Below are 20,861 nucleotides of genomic sequence, written 5' to 3' on the forward strand. Positions count from 1 at the left end.
TGCCTAGGTGACTAACAAGATATATTTTACAGGCAAATAGTAGGTTACTCACCCAACTCATGGTAGAACACGTATTTTTCATTTCCCCTTACCAGAAGCTGCTAATTATTTGCATTGAACTATTTACTTTTCCTCTTTTAGTAATAATAATATTTGTAAATTTACTTTGAAACAAGATTACCTGTCATGCTTTTGTATAGGATTTATAAACGTTCACTATTTTCTGTCTCTTTAGCCAGTTTAGGAGAACATCTACACTTTATTGCATGGATCTCCCTGGTGATTAACATCTGGAATGGACAGATGAAAACTCAACCCTCAGTCGCACCCTTCCTTTCTGTTTCTTACATGAAGCCCTACTCTAACCTTTAATCAGGGCAGAAAAAGATTGCTACTGCCCCCTGCTGGCCTATTGTATTTTTACTCCTCTACAAATTGACTTGAATAGGATGCCCAAGGATTTTGAGCCACTGAAGAAAGCTCAGCGGAAGAGACTTTCCCTAGTAGAGAGGTAGCGATCCTTTGGGAGCAGGCGGCTAAAATCAAACGAAAACACTCAAGGGGAGAGGAAGGCATAAAGGGCTTCTAAATTAAATTATTGATCCTCATGAACCTTTTTCTGCGCACGGACTTGTCTATGTCAAGAGAATGTCCCTTTCTCTTCAGCACAGGACTCCTCTTTTGCCTCTAGGTTCCACTGACAAGGAGTGAACTACCCACTCCCCTATTATAATTTCAGTACTCCGGATTCTGTTTTCTGCTTCCCCCAATTTCCCTTTCCCACTCCTTAACCGGATTCCCTTTTCTGCTTTAAACTCCCGTTCCGCCCACCCACCGACAGACTCGCATTTCTAGGGGTCAGACCCTAACCTCCTTCACCCTCCTCGTCTACCCTGACCTCTGCTCTCCCCTGATTGTCATCACACCCCCCTTTAGCACCCTTTCCCTGAACAGCAAGCCACTCTTTGCCTTTGAACATCAGGCTTGTCCCCTCTTGAATGCCTCTCCCCGACCCCCGCCCCAAGCGACTGAAAAAGGAAACATGCGCACTTCAGAGCTAGGAGCTGTCCGAGTGCTGAAATTTATAGGCTGGGTAAGATCACGTCTCCCATCTCTTTCTGTAGCTCTCATTCCAGCACAGGATCTCAGCAATTTTGCCCTCTTCCCCCGTGCCCACTTCAGCGCTCAGAGTCCTTTCTTCTCTCTCATTTACAACTTCTTTTAAAAAGAGAACATTTTCTAGAGAAAAGGGATTTGCTAAACAGAAAGGACATAAAACAAAAGCCACAGCAACCCGACTTCCAGCATGGCATTGTCACCAGCCCCCTTTGCATGGTGATGCGATTAAGGTAGCGGCGTTTTTATTATTCGGGAAAAGCAGCTGGGGAATCCATCAGTTCTAAGGCTTTGTCTTTCCTTGGTTAGCTGATGGTCCTGAGCCCCGGTTTGACCTGACCATGATGCCTAGGACTGGCACTTTTTGTTTTTTCTCAGCAAACTGTACAAACCCAAATCTCTTTTTGATTTTCAAGGAAACTAGATTCCTGCCAGATTTCGAATCTGGACAATAAATAGATACTTTGTCCTAGCTTTTTTCTGGAATCATTTCGGGGATATTTTCCACAAGCATCACAGAAACAGGAATGAACCGGCAGCTAGTGAACATTTTGACAGCCTTGTTTGCATTTTTCTTAGAGACAAACCACTTCAGGTAGGTGAAACGACTTTGCATGCTGATATTTTCCCCATGAAAACTGTTTGAAAGAGAACGTGTCATACATTTTTTTATCTATTTTTCTATGCCCTGGACCATATTATTTTAATTTTATAGAGGAGAGTTAGATTTCTTTTGTTCTTTTAAAAGGCGTAATTATGGTGGGAGGGTGGTAAATTTTCACAAAGGCAAGTTTTATGATCCATAACCCCACTCTGCATTTCCACACATTTTCACAGGCAATGTGATATTAAGGAAGTCTAATGAGTTGCATGCTCTTTACATTTCTATATAATGATGATTTTTTTTTTTTTGGCTTTCAAGTTCTTCTGAAAGTCATTTAAAATGATTATTGGATGCAATGCTTCTCATATGGTGGAAGTGATTGGATTAATTTACAAGAAGCATGCTCATTTTATATAAAATATAAAAGAACCCTAATTCTTAGTCAACTTGAAACTTCTATTGTGTTTCAGCAACTAGATGCAGACTATGAGCACTACAATTCAGGAAATTTCTTGAAACATCAAAAATATTTAAAATCTCATTTTACCACTATGTTCCATTGCTCAGTATATTTGGAAACTGAATGACTACCAAAATTTAGTTAATATGACATCTTTGTATTTATCTGTGTATGAGAAATGGGCTATGCATAATTAAAATAAGTGGGAAATCATTATTTCATGTGTGCATTTTCTACCTAGTTTATAAATTATCAAATCAGTTTATACTTCAAAGTATCAGATGATTACCAGTAAGTGAAATAGCCATCCTAATGGCAGAGGTTCTAAGACAGCATAGAGACAGGAGATGTTCATACAACAAAGTGTAGGACTCCTCATTTAATTTTCACCACGTTTTATGGTATTTTTTCACAGAACCAAGAGAAATGGAACATATAGCTAATGTTATGAGTACTGGGAAAACCCACTATGTTCCTTTCAGGTTCACACCTACTATGATTAAGAAAAACTATAGGCTGGGTTTCATTAGAAGCATCATCACCATCATCATCATCATCACCTTCATTACCACCACCACCACCATCATAAATAATACTTGATTAATCAGATGAATCTGCATATGGGAATGTGAGTATTTTTAGATAATTGTATCAATTTTTAACTCCTACCAAATGTTTAAATTCTCTTTGCACTTAATACTTTGCATTTAATACTACCTTGAAAAACTGGCAAAAATGTGGTGTTTTCTCAGTGATAGAATTAACAAGATTATTTGTTAAACTACTAAAAACAAAGCTTATAAAATATTATGCTTTAGCGAAGAAATAGACATTCAGTCAACCACTATGTATATTGTGAAAGAATTCATTTCACTACAAACCAAATAGGCTCTTTTTATAAGTCCTTTAAGGAAAATGAAAGTATGAGAAATTTTCCAGTCAACATTTAGTGTTTTTGATAATGCAGAAAAGAAAATTATTTAGAAGTTCTTTTTCATGAATACTTTACTGGAGAGTGAACAATTTAAATGCTAATATATAAATAACATCTGATAAGGTAATAGAAGTACAGACACACTCATTATTGACCTATTTTAGAATGAAGTTAAATTTCCACGTGAAGCTTTTCTTTTAGGCAATGCATTGAAAATTATTAATAGTTGACAGCAGGAATACAATCTAGCAGGTGAGAAAATAAGCAATGGAATAATTAGTTCACTGTTTACTTTGTTCTGCCCATTGTATTATATATTTCTAATAAAAAGTAGAGGACTTATATTAAGGGCTAAAATGCTGGAAGAATTGTTTAAGAGTCATGGGGGAATAATTTTAAGACAATCACATTTTAGAAATTATCATCTTCATTTCTTTGACGAGTCTAGAAAGAAACAGCTTTAACTATATGTCCATAAAATCTACAACATAAGCTATGCATGTTGTATCATCTTAAACATCTTTATGGCTACAGTTTGGACATATGGGAGATATGACTCAGGATTTCTAACTCTCATCATTTAAAGTTAACTTTAGAGAATGTACAAATTCAGAAGCTGACCAAAGAGTTTGTAATTTTCTTTTTATTCTTACTATCATGTATATTAACAAAACATAATGTCAAACATTCTGTGAGCCTTAGTTCTCAGGCAATGAGAATGGAATTGTTGCTAAAAAAGTTAATGATGTGTTTAGGACGGCTTTCTGCAAAGACCATGACTCCAGGTCTGGAAAACAGCCTTCACAGACCCTATCGCCTTCAGATTTCTTGGACAAATTAATGGGAAGGACATCAGGATACGATGCAAGAATCAGGCCAAATTTTAAAGGTAGGTTCCATTTAAATTTATATATTTTTTTGTTTTTTGTTTTTTTATTTATTTATTCATGAGAGTCAGAGAGAGAGAGAGAGGCAGAGGCAGAGGGAGAAGCAGGCTCCCTGCCTAGCAAGGAGCCCGATGCGGGACTCGATCCCAGGACCCTGGGATCATGACCTGAGCCAAAGGCAGACGCTTAACCATCTGAGCCACCCAGGCGCCCCCCATTTAAATTTATATTAAGCCTGTGGGAAATCTAGATGTTTGAATAATCTGAAATAAGTTTTAAGGGCTTTTTATTATAAAATAGTATAGTATTCATTTCATTTTGGCATTCTTTTGAGCTAGCCAATTTAATAGTTTGAATTTTATATATTATTTGCCACTTTTGAAAACTTTCCTCATTTGTATTCTATTCCACAAAGAAAACTAATATCAGAGATTATTGCTACATTCCTTATTTTATCTTAAGTGGGAGTGTGACTAGAAATGAATCCAAGAGTAAATGATGGATTTGACTTATATGAGTGCCTACCAGGATTCATACAGGATTCAATGATTATTCAAAATCTTTGGTTTTCGTTTTGAATACCTACTCTCAAAGTGAAGTTTAAATCTCAATATAAAACATGCCATTTTACACACTTTCAGGCCTCTCTCATTTTTCAACATTGTGGCAAGAGACTCTAATTGAAAATATCAGAAATTTTTGGTTTCTTTTTGTTTAAACATTTTAATTGTTTATTTGAAATTGTTTATCTAAAATTAACAAAGATCATAGAATTGTAAAGTGCACATGTCAAAGATGGTGGATACTTTCTTTGTTCAATTAGAAAAAACCAAAAAGTTTGATGTTTTTGTTTATTTAATGTTATAAAGATGTAATTAATCATCTGTAGAAATTACTTTTTATCTATTTGGTTTATTTTTATATGAAATAAAAACCAATTATTAATGAATGAATTATTTTTGATGGTTTAGTTTTTAAATACATATTTTAAATGACAATTGCATTTTATCTTGTAATTTAACATAATGCATTGTGGAGTGTTTATAATATTTTATAAAAGAAGAATCCTATAATATTCTAGATATTATGTTGTAATTCCATTGCTTTGATTTTGCTTATTAGCGATTTAATTAGATTGCTTTCCTTGAGTTTTGAATAATTTTTATTATTTGCAAATATGAGCATGAAAACTAAATTCTAGATTCATTTCTTCTTTAAATGCTACACCTCTGAATATACCCAGCTAAGGGCACATTTTATAAAGAGCTATGTCATAATTTTGACAAAACAAGTATATCTGATTTATAGAGTATTTTCAAAAGAAACAACAGATCTAAGTTCAAAGCTCAATTTTCCTGAAAACAATTTTCATGCTCATCCTATTTCATACTAATTTTGTGATCATTGCTTTGGAAGTCAACATTTGAAATAAAATCTTATGAGTAACAAGTTGAGAATGAGCTTTCAATGGGACCACTCATTCCTATATTTATTCACTTAGTCATTCAATAACTTCTGAGTCTGAACTATATGGGAAATACCAACTACTGCATGCACTGGAAAGTTGAGAGAGGAAACAGGTTTGAGTGTTACTGTCAAAAATTTTAATGGGGAGAGTAGATGTTACATGAATAGTTATAAATTAATATACATTATGAGACAGAAATAGTTAAGTAGTTAAGTAACATTAAGAAGTACAGAAAAAATGCTACAGGATTCCAACAAATGAAGAGATGATTTCCTATTAAGCTATTCATGGGAGGTTTCATAGAGAAGGCCCAGAGATGGAAAATTGTTTCAAGTTTATGAGCATCTTATTTAATAGCAACTATTATTCATTATATTCTAGAAGTCACGTTTCAAAAGGGGAGAAAAATGCAGAGTAATAAAACAAACACCCATGTTGCCATTGCTACTTTAAATGACCACATAGAATGAGCAATCATTTTCACACAGCTTTTTTTCTGGTTCTTCTGGGGATGTCATCCTTTGGAGATGACATTTCCCATGATTCTAAAGGATAAATAAATGGAGAGAATATCAAGTATAGGAAAGCATGGCCATGTTTTTGAGATCTTTCCACCACTTAAAGACCTGAGCACAGGATGTTTTAAAGACTTATAAAAGGGAAATGGGGTAGATATCCTTTAAGACTTGAACATTAATGGACTTCACTGAGTTTTGTCTCCCACTCCTTTTAACTCTCCACATCAATGAACCCTGATCCTCTTTCATAAATTTTATTTACATGAACCATTTATATCAGATTAATTACCTAACAGCTCCCACAATTCTCTTTATTCAGTGAATCTTAGCTCTTCCTGGATGTAAAACATTCCCCATTATTTTAGAGTAAAATAATTTTAACTCCTAGGTATTCCCATGAAACTTTATATGTCTAATATGGTTCTTTTGCATATTTATGTTTTATCAACCCACCCAACACTGCATCTGAGAAGGCAGGGATATATATATAGAGAGAGTTCTATATATATATATATAGAGAGAGAGAGAGAGAGAGAGCGTTATATATATTTACACACACACACACACACACAAATATGTACACATACACAATGTAGGGAAAAGAAGTCATTCTTTTCTCCAGAATGAGGAAATAAGGAACAAGATATAGAGGAAAATGTAGATCAGTTATGAAGATTAGTGCTTCCAATTAGCTGTAGTAGAAATTGAGGGTAGGAACTTTTGAGGAACCAACCAGTGGTCACAGTGACTAGCAGAGATGATCTTAGCTGAGCTGAGGAGAAAGAAATAAAAGAGATAATAAGGAACTTGTAACAGTGAGGATACTAGGAAGAACACTATAGTACTTACTGTAACTTAGTATAGTTGATTAGCAATGTACCAATGAGAAATTTTATATAGTAGGTAGAAATGAAGGGTGATTGGGAAATGTGACTGTATCTGGAATAGTGACAGGCACACTGTAAATGCTAAAAAAACAAATTGCTATGATAACAATAAACATCATGATGATGTTGAAAACAACAATAATAATAATTAATAAGAAGACAGAAGGGCAAGATCTGGCCACAAAAATAAAAGCAAGAGTGAAATATGGGCTGTTGAGGTAAAGGAAATGGCTTTTCTAGATGTCTTATTAAATATTAGTTCTCTGTTTTCCTTGCTGCCATACACTGGCAAGGGAAAAGGAAATGCATATGCATAATTTTTCTTATTGGAAGGAATCTTTCCTGCATACTTTCAAGTCAGTAAAATATTTCATGTCTATTCCATATCTCTGATGGACTCTGAAAGATGTCATAATGGACACATATACAAGAAGAAAAATGGACGTAAGCTAGAAAAGGGGACCAGAAATGAATCAGACTTAGGCTCTGTAATTGAGAGCCATTCTTAGAAACTACAGGGAAAAAAATAGCTTTTCTGATGTGCAGAAGCACAAGTGTATAAACAAAGTCATGAGTCAGAGTTGCCAATTGCATTCCATCTGTAAGATCCATAGAGACCTGGGTCGGAACTTGTCAAAACATAAATTTTCAAAATCTTCAGTTCAGATGAAAACACAAGCTATGTCCATTCACAATTACCTGGTTCTGAAACCATGGCAAATATTGATTCTATGTCAACAGAGGGGCCACTTTCCCCACTTGGGTGATTTGTCTCATTGTCAGTCGATTTATCATGGTGTTACTCCATCATTCTATCAGATATTCCTTTGTCAGTGTTATTGTATCTTGAGAATGCCACTTTAAACATTAAGCTTTTAAGGAGGCCAAATGAAATGCTCAAACCTGGGCAAAGTGCATTAGTTCCAATTCTGTCTCTTTGAAACAAAGCCTTTATCTATTTTAATGAAATTTTCTTTGAAAATAAAATTAACTTAGAGTTATATCCTAAGTTTCATCCCAATGTGAATAAATACATTCCACTATAGCATTCATTTTGGAATATAATCTGGAATGGATAATGCCAGGAGATAATTATTCACTCCACTTCTTTATGCATGCCATGCACACTAATTTTTTTCTATGTCTGGAGACCTAAATTTGAAAGTGTGATGTGTGACATTAAAACCTACATTTGCATGCAATATGGTTTCCTTCATTTTCTAAGGAGTTATCAGCTCAAGAGGTGTTTCAGATACAAGTAGAAATAGATCCACTTTCAAAAAAACTAGAGGTTCAGTTTTCTCCCCTTGGAAATTCTATTTATTGTCTGTGGCCAAGTGGAACTCAAGCTCAAATGTTGTGCTTGCCAATCCCTGTAGGGGGTGGCTTGAGCACAAATGTCCAGCAGGGACATTTGGAAAGGGTGATTCTCACAGTTAGTGATAATGCAGCCCCAGCATGATCATTTCTTTGATCACCCTGGTAGATGTGGGCATCGGATGTTACTATGGATTCTGAGAAAAAGAACAGAATGCTTGCAAGTATCAGAAGTATTTGACTTGAGTGCAGGAAGTTACAGAAAGAGTGCAGCCATTTTAGAACAAGACAATAGGAGATAAAAGGGGGAAAAGTATTATTGAAATGAAAGGCTGGAGGTAACAAAGGGAAATTTATATATGACAGTTTTGTTCAGAAATGACATTGATGAAGATTTTTGAACATCTGAAATCCATTGGCTGTGTCACAATTTAGCTTTTCTCTGCTTTATGAACACCAACCAACACATTTGTATATACTAGGCTGCTACTATGGGCCTACAAGATGCTTATCTGGGATTTGAGGTGACATCAGGAAGGAGACATCTAATATTCTAATAGACTCTGGCAAAGTATATGTTTTCCATTCCATGATGACAGAGTAGTATAGTGGAAAGAGTCCTAGACATGGATTCAGAAAACCCAAGTTCATGTCCTTTTTGAGAAAAGGTATGTTCACCTCTCCATGCTTTAGGTTTTCTTTTGCCTTTGCCCATTTCATCTGAGTTGTTCTGAGCATCAAATGAGATCATGCATCTGAATAGTTTGTTTTTAACTATTAAGTTTATTGCAAATAATTTAAATTATTACTAGTCCCTCATTTCTCTTTTGTTTTTGCTTTTTTAAAAGATTTTATTTATTTGAGAGAGAGAATGAGAGAGAGAGAGAGAGCGCATGCGCATGAGAGGGGGGAGGGTCAGAGGGAGAAGCAGACTCCCCACCGAGCAGGAAGCCCGATGTGGGACTCGATCCCGGGACTCCAGGATCATGACCTGAGCCGAAGGCAGTCGCTTAACCAACTGAGCCACCCAGGCGCCCCTTCATTTCTCTTTTGTAACTGACACTGATGATATATTGTCAAAGCTAACCCTTTATGGTGGTTGGGGCCTTATAATTGCTTGATTTTTTTTAATGGTAAAAAAAAAAGTCAGAGGGGCGCCTGGGTGGCTCAGTCATTAAGCGTCTGCCTTCGGCTCAGGTCATGATCCCAGGGTTCTGGGATTGAGCCCTGTATCGGGCTCCCTGGTTGGTGAGCCTGCTTCTCCCTCTCTCTCTGCTGCCCCCCCTACTTGTGCTCTCTCTCTCTCTGTCAAATAAATAAATAAAATATTAAAAAAAAAAACAAGTCAGAGAAGTTCTAGTACCTTAGAGTTCTGCTGCACTAATCAGAACATAGACGCCATGTGTCTCAGCTGGTTCTCCTTTTATTCGATTGGTGGGAAGATTTCCAACCTGAAAGAGTTATTTCATATTCCTAAATATGAAACAAAGAGGGAGCCATTTGTGGGAAGGAATTATCTTTATTCATTCAAATCCCATCCCTGATTATTTTCTGGGACTCATTTTTAAATGAACTGAGTAAAAGAAAGAACCAATTTTACTTAGTCCTAGAAAGAAGGACCCTAAATTTAACTGAAGATATATGACTGTCATTTCTTATGTATGTTCTTGTCCAGTTACTGCACTTTCAAGGGTCACTGCACAAGCATGCAGAATTGATTTCTTATTTTACAATAAGCATTTTGAAGAGAACATTTGGTCTCTACAACATGGCAGGTTAAGAGCAATAGAAATGGAGGCCCATAATTTCGTTTTTGAGAATGTATTGCATTGCTCCTTGGTTGAGTCCAGGTAACTTTGTATCCTTAATTTTCATTACTGAAAGAGCCTAAACATTTTATCCTAAATTCTATAGTGCTTGCTTGTCCATCTTGAAGGACAAGTCAGTACATTTTACTGATAATCTGAGACTTCGTTTTTTTAAAAAAGGTAACAGCATTGATATCAGGGTATCCTGGTCCTTAATGAGTGGACATCAGAATGTGTCCAGTTAGGGCGATCAGGTTTAGAGAGAGAGAGAGAAAAAATCATCATTTGTTTGTTCTTAGTGGTGTTGAATATTTTTCTTGGTGTGTTGGATACATGTTTGCAATACGGTCTTAAAAATGGAAATATAGTTGATCAAGCCTCATAACAACAAGGTCTTTGGAAGTGTTCTGGGTTCTCTTTGGAGTTAACACCTATGAGGCTGTCCTGACTGTGGCACACAGCATTTGCTCATTGACTTCTTTCTTGAAAGGGCTACTCTGGACACTTGTGAGTGATTGCAGACATTTTTCGCCAGTGAAATGCACTAAAGGAAGGACCTGCACAAAAGGAATAGGTCTCTAAGTGGTATTCTTAAGTGAGCAGGACATTTAAAAATAAAGCCACTGGGTTACTCTCTTGGAGTCTAGTCTGGCTAGCCAACCAAGTGTGGTCATGGGGCAAGTAAAAGAGGAAAGCTGGGCACTGCCTTGGACTCATGCCCTAGCTTGTGTACCCACCATTTCCTTATGAACATGAGTATACCAAAAGGTGTCTCTGTTTTCTTAACACATTTATCCAAGAGGGCAAAAGAAAATCCTGGATCAAGTCAAAATATGGAAAGTCAATAGGCAGTTATCACAAATGTGACTGCCTAAGTTTTGTTTGCTTTTTTTTAAAAAAAGATTTTATTTATTTATTTGACAGACAGAGAGAACAGAAGCAGGGGGAGCAGGCTCCCCGTTGAGCAGGGAGCCTGATGCGGGGCTCAATCCCAGGATCCTGGGATCATCACCTGAGCTGAAGGCAGACACTTAACCGACTGAGCCACCTAGGAATCCCCTAAGTTTTGTTTTCGATTTCTTCTTTTTTTTCTAATGGGAGGGGGGCTTATTTTCTTGAGGAAAAATAAGCTACACCTGCCCATGCATTTTCAAAGCAATAGAATAAATCTGTGGCAAGGGAGCATCTATGTGGGCACAAAAAAAATTCCATGTAATAGTTTTACATCTTTATATTGGAGTCTAAACACACAATTCATTTGTTTGTTCCTCTTAAATAGTGAGTAGTTACTATGTGCCAGGTGCCACGTTACTTGCTAAGTATACAGTGGTAAACAAAATTTAAGCTTTTAAATGTCAGTTCTCACCTCACTAAAAACTGGAATATAATTTGTAAATTGAATGCTGTAACATCCAGGACCTCTGCAGGAAAGAAATGGCACACTCCAATGGGGTGTGAGAGAGTAATACACTCTCGCAAAAGGAGAGTGTAGTACTCCAGGACTATCAACAATAGACCTGAAGAGGGAAGGGGTGGGGGGAGTGGTTACCAGAAAGTAGAGAATGTGGCTATATAGACAGGCCACCTAATGAGATCTGTGGAGCAATGTAGTCAATCTGTACTGTCCTAGCAGGAGAAAGCTAGAGAATAAATATTCTGACCTCACTTTCCTCCTGTATTTCATTTTCTTGTGGGAGTCTCTCATTGGCCAATCCAACTAGAAGTCAGAGGGCAAGGGAGCTCAAAGATGCAAACCCAAAAGGTCAGTTTCCCAAGGAACAGAGAAGAACAGGAAAGAGAAGAGAGTGTCTCTGGGCGGGAAATGGAAGATAATCAACACAGAGCCAACAGAGGAGCAAAGCCATCCGTCAACCTTCAGGTGGTGGAGCAGACATCTCCAAAACTGATAATCAGTTTAGTAAGCCTTCCTTGATCAGTCTTGGGAAAGAAGGGAAGTGAGAGAGGGATGTTGTTTGGATAAATTATCCCAACAGTAAATGATACCTCCAAAGGCGGAGAAGAGAGAGGAAGATAATGTAAGGTGATAGTTCCTTCTCCTAAACAGACAACTGAAAGAGACACAACCAGTGGACTGGTGTGTGTGTGTGTGTGTGTGTGTGAGAGAGAGAGAGAGACAGAGAGAGACAGGGAGACAGAGAGAGAGTGAAAGAGTTTTCTGTGGAGTATATGAAAATAATATAGTTTCCTGGCTATTTAATATGTTTATATGTTTTCCAATACTGTATTGTTGTGCTTGCCCCATGGCAATCCCCTCCAGGCTCCTTATGCTGGGATGTGTTGTGGGCTTAGATTTGAGCACAAGACTTAAGGCCAAGTCTCTTTGGGGCAGCATTTCTGAGACATATTTTTTCCCTCTGTGCTCTTCTGTTCTACACAGAGCTGTAGAGAGAAGAATAAGAGATTGGGTGGAGGTTAGAAGAGCATGAAGACCAGGAGCAGAGTAGTGTGCATTTCTTTTTTTTTTTTTTTTAAGATTTTGTTTATTTATTTGACAGAGAGAGACACAGTGAGAGAGGGAACACAAGCAGGGGGAGTGGGAGAGGGAGAAGCAGGCTTCCCGCGGAGCAGGGAGCCTGATGCGGGGCTCGATCCCAGGACCCTGGGATCATGACATGAGCCGAAGGCAGACGCTTAACGACTGAGCCACCCAGGTGCCACAGTAGTGTGCATTTCAAAGAAATGGCAAGGCTGAAGGAACAGTTGCTTGTTTTCCACTCCTTGGTGGTTTGATTACTGCACCTGAAATACAGCTACTTATCATGGCAATTCTGCTACTTGAGGAAAATCTCAGAACCACTTTGCCACATAATTTTTCTTTCATTTTTAAAACCCAAGTGTATATAGATGATAATATAATCTACTGTTCCCTGATTTATTTACATTTAAATACTTCAAAATGTTGATTTCTAAGAACCACTTCGTGTCTAAGAAGGCAGTTGAGATTTCTTTTATCAGGCTTTCTCTTAGGAAAAGCATTCTTTGCCCAAAAATATATTCAGGATCAAGGGGTCAATATATTTAGCTTTGAAACTCAGTCTCTGAAAAGTGAATGATACACACATTTGGCAAACCACACTGTAGCAACTCGTTAGATGATGTGATTCAGGATAATTTATAAATACACTGTGCAATGCTCACAATGGAATTCTTAGATTTTACTTTTTCCTTTGAATTAACTCTGGTTTTAGTACTTCAGCATTGTATAGACTATGTGAAGGCAAAGGATTTAGGATTTAATACTAAACCAAATGAGCAACCAACCAGATGTCTTTCTTAAACCACGCTTTTCAGAACACCTGCTCCAGAGCCACCTGAGTCCTGTTAAAAAGGCACATACCTGGGCCCCACACTTCTCCAGCTCTACCTTTCCAGAACTGCTGAATGATGGGATCTTAAAATACTCACTTGAACAAATTCATAAGTCCTCGAAGTTTAAGCACTGCAAGACCAGAATGAGAAAATTTTGTCCCTATATCTTTCTTGTAGTATTTTTCCCAAGATACTGTGTACCAGGGATTGCCTTACCAAATAAAGGCTGGGGGGGTGGGGTGGGGAATAGCACAGGAGAAAAAAAAATCTAAACTGAGACTCATGAGGCCTGGTTTGAACTCTAGTTTTGTCAGCTGTAACCTGGAGCATGCCACCTAACCTTTCTAGGATTCATTTTTATCATCTCTAAAAATAAAGAATTTGGGCCAAGATGTCTATGTCACTTCCAACTTTGATAGTCCCTGGTTTTTATATTCTAAATTAAAATTCTGGGGTATGTGCTTTTATGAATTATTAATTCACCCACAGAAGAACTTGGATACATCCAATTTTCCTAGGGAATTGGTCTTTCATCTGAGAAATATTAATTCTGTCCAGCTTTTTTTCAGTTTCCCATATCTTATTTCAACTCCCAATATTTCAAGGATGATCATTATTCTATGTGAAGACTCGGGAAACTTATGAGGGGATTACTGAAGAAATCAGCCGTTTACAATTTTGTCTTGCTTTCAGTTTAGAGGTAGCAAATTCATGTATAGAGGCTGCTTCTGGGAAAAGTAGCTGCCACGTTTCTTTAGTTCAGCAACTGGTCAAAAATATTTCTCAAAACATTAATCCTACGAAATGTTCTCAGATAAAAGGTTTAAAATGGAAAAATGGAAAATAAGAATGGGAAATTCTATAAAACAACCTCTGAGAGAGTTCCAATATTCATTAGCATATTAAAAGTTTAGAGAAAACCTGCAGTAAAAATACACAAATAAATATTTTTAAAACTTTTTTACATAGGCGCTTATCCTATACTTATTTGATCATGGATTTCTTAAATGAGTAACATTCTAGGGAACCAGTATTTCATGGAATACACTTTGGAAAATGTGGTCTTGGTAAAATCCATAAATCTAAACAATTTTTTTTTGCCCTGAAAATTGATGATGATGATAATGATGAGAAACCTATGATGCTCTGCTGGAAAGATAATATCCGTAAGAGTGAGAATGCCCCTGCATTCAGTAAATGTGGCTTTCATTTTGATACATGGTCAACATTAGCATTCCGATGCCACAAGAGAATTACTGTACAAGTTAAAATATTATTGCAAGCTATTTATCTCCTGCTTCATTTACATGAATAAATGAGCAAACAGTGGCATTTTGAAAAAACAAACATTGAAGACAAAAGAAAAGACATCAGTCAATACAGCAAAATACTTTGATCTGATAATAATCTTCTGTTTTAGTCTTTAAGATTCTTGAATGCTGAATAACCAATACATATTTAAACAAGTGGCCTTTAACCTTGAACTGAAGACGTTTCTTCAGCAGGCTCTGACAAGGTTTCATGCCTGTATGAAGAATTTCCTTTTGGATCGCCATCTTCTCTTTCAGGCAGTTTTCCAAGATGGATAAATCTTCTGGTTGTACAATTTCCATCCAACTGTTTGTTTAGAATTTTTCCCCCATCACCTCTTTGAAATGAAATTTTTCAAATTTGAATCCATACTAAAAAAAAACCCCACATTTAACAAATTGAAATTATGCAAGATTTATCTTAAATAACTTGTGTAGATTTACAACCAAGGTCTTCGTTTATTAGCAATAAAATACATTCTAAGTTAGTCTTCTCAAAATTAATCATGTTTCATACTTAGATATGTAAATTCCCAGGAAAAACTATTGAAAATTGTTTTCAATAAAGATGATGCAGAAAGAAACGTCTTTGAAATAATCACTAAATCACTACTTTATTACTAGTTCTTCCCCCATTCTTTCTCTGAGAGAGTTTGTTAAATAACCCAGTGTGATTTTTTTCTTCCTGTTTCTTACTCCAGGATCTTAGGAGAATATAGAGAACAAAGTAGGGGGTGGGAAATATTAAAGCTACCTTAGATTTAACCAATGGCTCCTGATCCATGTCACTTATTTCATACAGTAGGTGAAGATATATTGATAATGGAGCCACTACACATTCTGTATGAGACTAGTCCTTTATTTGAAACATTGCTTCAAGGTATCCACAGTGATGGCATTAGTGTTGCTAACATTCCAGTGTACAACCCACAGATAATGCGATACCAATTTTTAAGCTTTTCTGGTGATTGGGGGTTGGCAGTCTTAGATATACGGCACCTTGGAGAGGAACCAAGTGAAGATTAACAAAGTTATTTAACCTACACACAGTTTGCTTACTCTGTCGTTAAATTTTGTTTTATATAGCCTGGGTGCCTGGCTCAAATTCCTTGCTATCATTTGCTCCTGATGTCATTGCTGCTTCTCCATTTCTAGGAGGCAGACAGTGGCATTAGATATTAAGGGATGAGGAGATGGCTTGGGCTGAATCCTTAGTTACAGAAGTCAGGGAATACAAACAAGAAGATAACATTTTCTCCAGGATTCTGAGATTTGCTTTCAAAATGAAGTATATAGTATCTTCCCAAAATATAAAAATTTAAGAAGAGATCATGCCTCTTTGAAAGGAAATGTCACATAGGCCCAATGCCAGGCCTCGTAAATAGGAAAACTGGCCCCAAAATTTCCATTTTTTTCAGGAGGATTTTTGATAGATAAAATGCCACTCTGCTTCTTCTAAAATTTGAGATCATAGCTTGTTAACAAAGTTGCTACACTATTCAGTATTTATTTTCTCTGGAATATCCCTATTTCATTTTCTGGAGTTAATGACTACCCTGCGGCCAGCAGCATACTCAACCTAATCCTTACCAAATTAATCCTATATTAGCAGGCCTATTTTTTTCCAGCTGTCCAAAAATAGGAGGAATTACCCACATTTTGGGATATGTGTTCCTTTTATTTCCCCCCAAGTACTACCTACATTTCCAATATTCACATTTGTTTATTAGGCACATATGCCTCATTTAAGCTCATCCTTTATTCAAATCTTCTGAACAAATATTCCCACTTAAAACCCAGCAGGTGGCTTCCTGTTCCATAGATCTGATGCCAACCAAGTTTATAAAATGCTGGGCTTTCAGCAAAGTGTATGAATTTGTGACTTGGGGCAAATATCCTAAATCTCATTAAAAAAAAGGATTTCCGGGCACCTGGGTGGCTCAGATGGTTAAGCGTCTGCCTTCGGCTCAGGTCATGATCCCAGCGTCCTAGGATCGAGTCCCACATCGGGCTCCCTGCTCCTTGGGAGCCTGCTTCTCCCTCTGCCTCTCTCTCTCTCTCTGTCTCTCATGAATAAATAAATAAAATCTTAAAAAAAAATTAAAATTAAAAAAAGGATTTCCTCAGCAAGAGAACACAGTTATTCCAAAGAAAAAATTCCACATTTCTACTTGTCAAACAGACTCTGCAAACAGCATAATTACACACACATTTTTTATTTCCTGCCTACTTTTGAAACTGGGTTTGCATAGGGCCCCTGGAGTCTTCCATAGCACCCACTCACCCCAACTGAGTTCATTTAAGAGGTGCCAATGTACAGTTAACAGCAAAATAGCTTAGGTGAAGGAAACTTTGTGGAGCATGGCGGAAGTGGATTGACACATGAAGCTTCCATGATTGAGTTATGAGTCCTCCACCATGGGACCTTTCTCATTCCTCTACACATTAAAAGAAAACTATTATATAAAAATCTGGACCCAGGTGCTAACAATATGTGCCATAATAAACTGTGCATATGTAAAGTCTCCAGTGAGCAAGTATCCCTCAGTGTCTAACGTTTTATATAAATGTCAGAATAAATTATCTGCTTCAGTGATAGAGCAACACAGTTGAAGGTACTAACAAAAAGTGTCCATCAGTGACATCGTGAAATATGCCATATAAATTGCAAAATGACACCTTTGAAAAAAGTTATTTACTGCTGAGGGGTGATGTGGCAGGTGCAAAGAAGGCAAAGAAGTAGAGAATGGATAATAAAAAGATTCTAAAGGCAAGCTAAGATCAGAAATAAACTCCTATACTTTTTTTAGAAAATTCATAGTGCAGCTGCTCTGGGGTGCCTGATTGGCTATATCTTTATCTGAATGCACAGGAAAAGCAAGCTGAGCTGTCACCCAAGGGAATGCAGAGCTCAAAATACTAGTATCCTCGATGTTCTAGGCCTCTCATGACTCTTGAAATTCTCCTGGGACTTATCATTTCTTTATACACCTGCGCATGGCTTATAGAGATCTTCATAGTTAGATTTTTGACTACATCTATCTGAGGTTAGATTTCTGAGAAGCAGACCCTGTGTGCAAGTAATTTATTAAGGATAAGTGAGCAGGAGAGACACGTAGGAGAGCGATAAAATCAGAAAAGAACGGGAGGAAACCCAGTATGGGTGTGATCTCAGGCAAAGTCCAACAGAGGGCGGGGTCAACCTGATCCCCAGGGTTTCCGGGGAAACTTCAGTGTAAGCTGTATCCCGGGGTTCTCCTGACTGGAGGCAAGAGAGCAGGAGGCTTTTCATATTCCCCTCTGTCAGTTACTGAGTAAAGACTGCCCTCAGCGTGTACATAGGTGGGTGGGGAGAGTAAATTTCCCAAATGCGTCTATTTCTTTTCACGTGACCTCCCGTAGCCCCAGGACAGTCCTCTGTGAAAGGGCACAAGTTTTGGCTACTGGAAGCGAAAGCACACTGAGGTAAGAGGCACAAAATGATAAATGGGACCCAAGGAACCTGGGTGGAGAATCAATATTGTCTATTTCAAATGACCATTCCACATTTCCAGCCATGCCCTCCCAACTCTGTTCCAGCCTCAATGCCCCCGTTTCTTGTTCCTCAAACCTTTTGTCTGTGGTGCTTTGTACTTTCATTTACCTCCACTGTGCCTGCCTTTACAGCAGCCTAATGCCTACACTCATCCTACAGACCTCAGCATCAGTATCATTTCCTCCAGAAAGCCTCTGTTCAACTACTAAGTCCATCCTGTCCTTCATGCTCAGTCTATAATCTCTGTTGTGATTGGCTACTTTCCTGTCTCTCTCACTCCTAGACTAGTTCAAGGAGGCCAGAGATTGGGCTTATCTCATTCTCCACTGTATCCCCACATCTGACAGTAGGTCAGGCCAATAAACATTTATCAAATGAATAGGAAAACGTACAATACCAATCTTTATTCCTAGAATCTATACTAAAGCAAAGTTGGATGTGAACAATTAAACTAAAATAATAAATTATTATCTGGTAATATTCGTGATTCTTTTAAAATGCATGAAGTTTCCCCCCATACGTTATCTCATTTGGCTCCTTATGCATTTCTCAGAATGGAAAACAGCTGGAATTTTGTTTACCATTCTTGTTATTTAGGGGGAAGGAAAAAGTTATTTTGTTGCCAGACATGACTTAAAGCAACTCTACATACGTAAAACCTAGGATGGAGTAGAATGTAGGTCATCATTTAAAGAATGAAGATAAAGACACTCAATCTGCAATACTTCATTGAATGTATTTTTTTAAAGATTTATTTATTTATTTGAGAGAGAGAAAGTATGCGCAGCGCACATTGAATGTATTTTTAACATAACTGCCCCCCCTTTCTATTACAGGGTGAGTCTAATTTATCTTTGAAGTCCCAGATTTTTATGCATTTCCTGTCTTTGTAGGAGCTTAATAAATGTTTAATGTTGAGTGAGTGGATTCACTCACATATAGATAAATATCAAGCATTTATTGTGCATATGTCACTGTGCTAGGCACCAAGTAGAGGAGAATTAAAAGGAGAATTATTAATTTACCAAAATTCTAACCTCCAACTTTTCTATCCCATCTCCTTCTACTTTACCACTATTCCAGGGTCAACATCCCACGTATAAAAAGCTTTATTTTCCATGCCCAGTTCTGAATAGGGATGTATAGTGGCATCAAACATACCCAAATAGGATCCACTGGCCTGAGGCAACTTTCCTATCCAGCGCCTGCAGTTTTACTAAATAAAACCAATGTACCCAAATGATACTCATTGTGAATACTGGATATACCTGAATTGCCAGTGAGTTCCAGTGCTAAGGTAATATCAGATTCCCTTCAGGGTTATAGCCCATAACTCCTTCCAACCAGTGAGCCTGTGGTTGATTCTCCTCTAAAATTCTCCTTTTGAGCCTCGTCTTCCAGCTTCATCAAAAATCAAAGAGTGGCTTTCAAGGTGTAGGATTCTCCCAGATTATGAGGCAATGGACAAAAAAATTTCACAAAGCCTAGGAAACCCAACTAAGGCACCTACTACTAATGATGATCTTTATATTTCTTTGGAGAGTCCTTTATATGTGAGAGGTCAGTCTACAGAGGAGGAAAAAAAAAAGTAGCTCTAGGTTTCATAAAAGAGGTGATGTTTGAATTGGGTCTTGAGAGATGAGTAGGTATTCAATGAATGAAAAAAGGAATTTCAGATAGGGAACTCTTGATGTCCAGAAAGAAAATGGCTAGCTTGGGGGATAACAAAAGATGAGTATACCTAGAGGAAGTAAAAGGAGGGGGGCATAGAAGATGAGGCTAGAGAGTGAAGTTAGGGCCAGAGTATTAAGGAGATCATTAAGGTATTGAAATTTAACCTTAAGTAACAGGGAAGCAATCAAGATTTTTAAACAGAGAAGGTGCATAATTAAATGTGGTTTCTAAGAAGATAACTCAAGATACCTTTCAAATGGAATACTAGAAAGAGGGGGAATCAGGGTGCCATGACAATCACCCACAAGGTAGAAATAGTGAAGGTTTAGTCTTAGGCAGTGACAATGGGATTAGAAAGCAGAAGCCAGATTAACAAGATAAATTTAAGGCCAAATTGCATTAGACAAGATATGGAGGGTACAACAGAAAGAATAGTGTTTGCCTCAAGGTTCCTGGTTAGGCAACTGAGCAGATGGTGATTTTGTTTACCCAAAGAGGAGCTATAAGAGGAAGAAGACGCTGAGGGAGGAAGATAATAAGAGTTCAGTTTTGGACATGTTTTTGAGATGACTGTTACAAATCCACACAGGGGTGTCTAACCTGCAGTTAAAAATGTTAATTTGAAGCCAAGAAGAGACGTCAGGGCTAGAAATGTAAGAATGGGAGTCCTGAGAATGTGACAGTGTCAACTAAGATCAGTGTTAAAGTGTAGAAAGAATAGAGAAGAGGAATAAGGATGAGACTTACATGCACATGGACATTGAGGGAGTGGGGGAAGAGAAGGACTCAACAAAAAGTACTGAGAAGCAGTCATCAGAAAGTCTGGAAGAGAACCAGTAAAAGATGTAGTCACTGATGTTAAAGGAAGAGAGAGTTTTGTGGATGAGGACATCAACCATGCCAAGTGTAGCAGGACCATTGGATAGAAAGAGGTGAGGAAACAGACCATTGGATTTTGTCACTGGGACATTTTTTAACCTTAGCAAGGGCAAAATTTCTCTAGAATAGGGAAA

The 20,861-nt window shown here is 37.5% G+C and overlaps 1 protein-coding gene across 2 annotated transcripts in view; it reads left to right on the top strand.

The window, feature by feature from the left end:
• The first annotated feature begins 1,643 nt into the window (after positions 1-1,643).
• GLRA2 (glycine receptor alpha 2) overlaps positions 1,644-20,861 on the top strand; it is a 175,567-nt gene continuing 156,349 nt past the window's right edge. For both annotated transcript variants that reach the window (XM_045874888.3, XM_045874893.3), the window contains exons 1-2: positions 1,644-1,711; positions 3,870-4,003. In XM_045874888.3, coding sequence (XP_045730844.1) covers positions 1,644-1,711; positions 3,870-4,003 — 202 coding nt within the window. The remainder of the gene's footprint in view (positions 1,712-3,869; positions 4,004-20,861) is intronic.

This window comes from Mirounga angustirostris, unplaced genomic scaffold (assembly GCF_029215605.1).
Source record: "Mirounga angustirostris isolate CCGP_5_RB_7025 unplaced genomic scaffold, mMirAng1.0.hap1 SCAF_11, whole genome shotgun sequence".
NCBI classification, from domain to species: Eukaryota; Metazoa; Chordata; class Mammalia; order Carnivora; family Phocidae; genus Mirounga; species Mirounga angustirostris.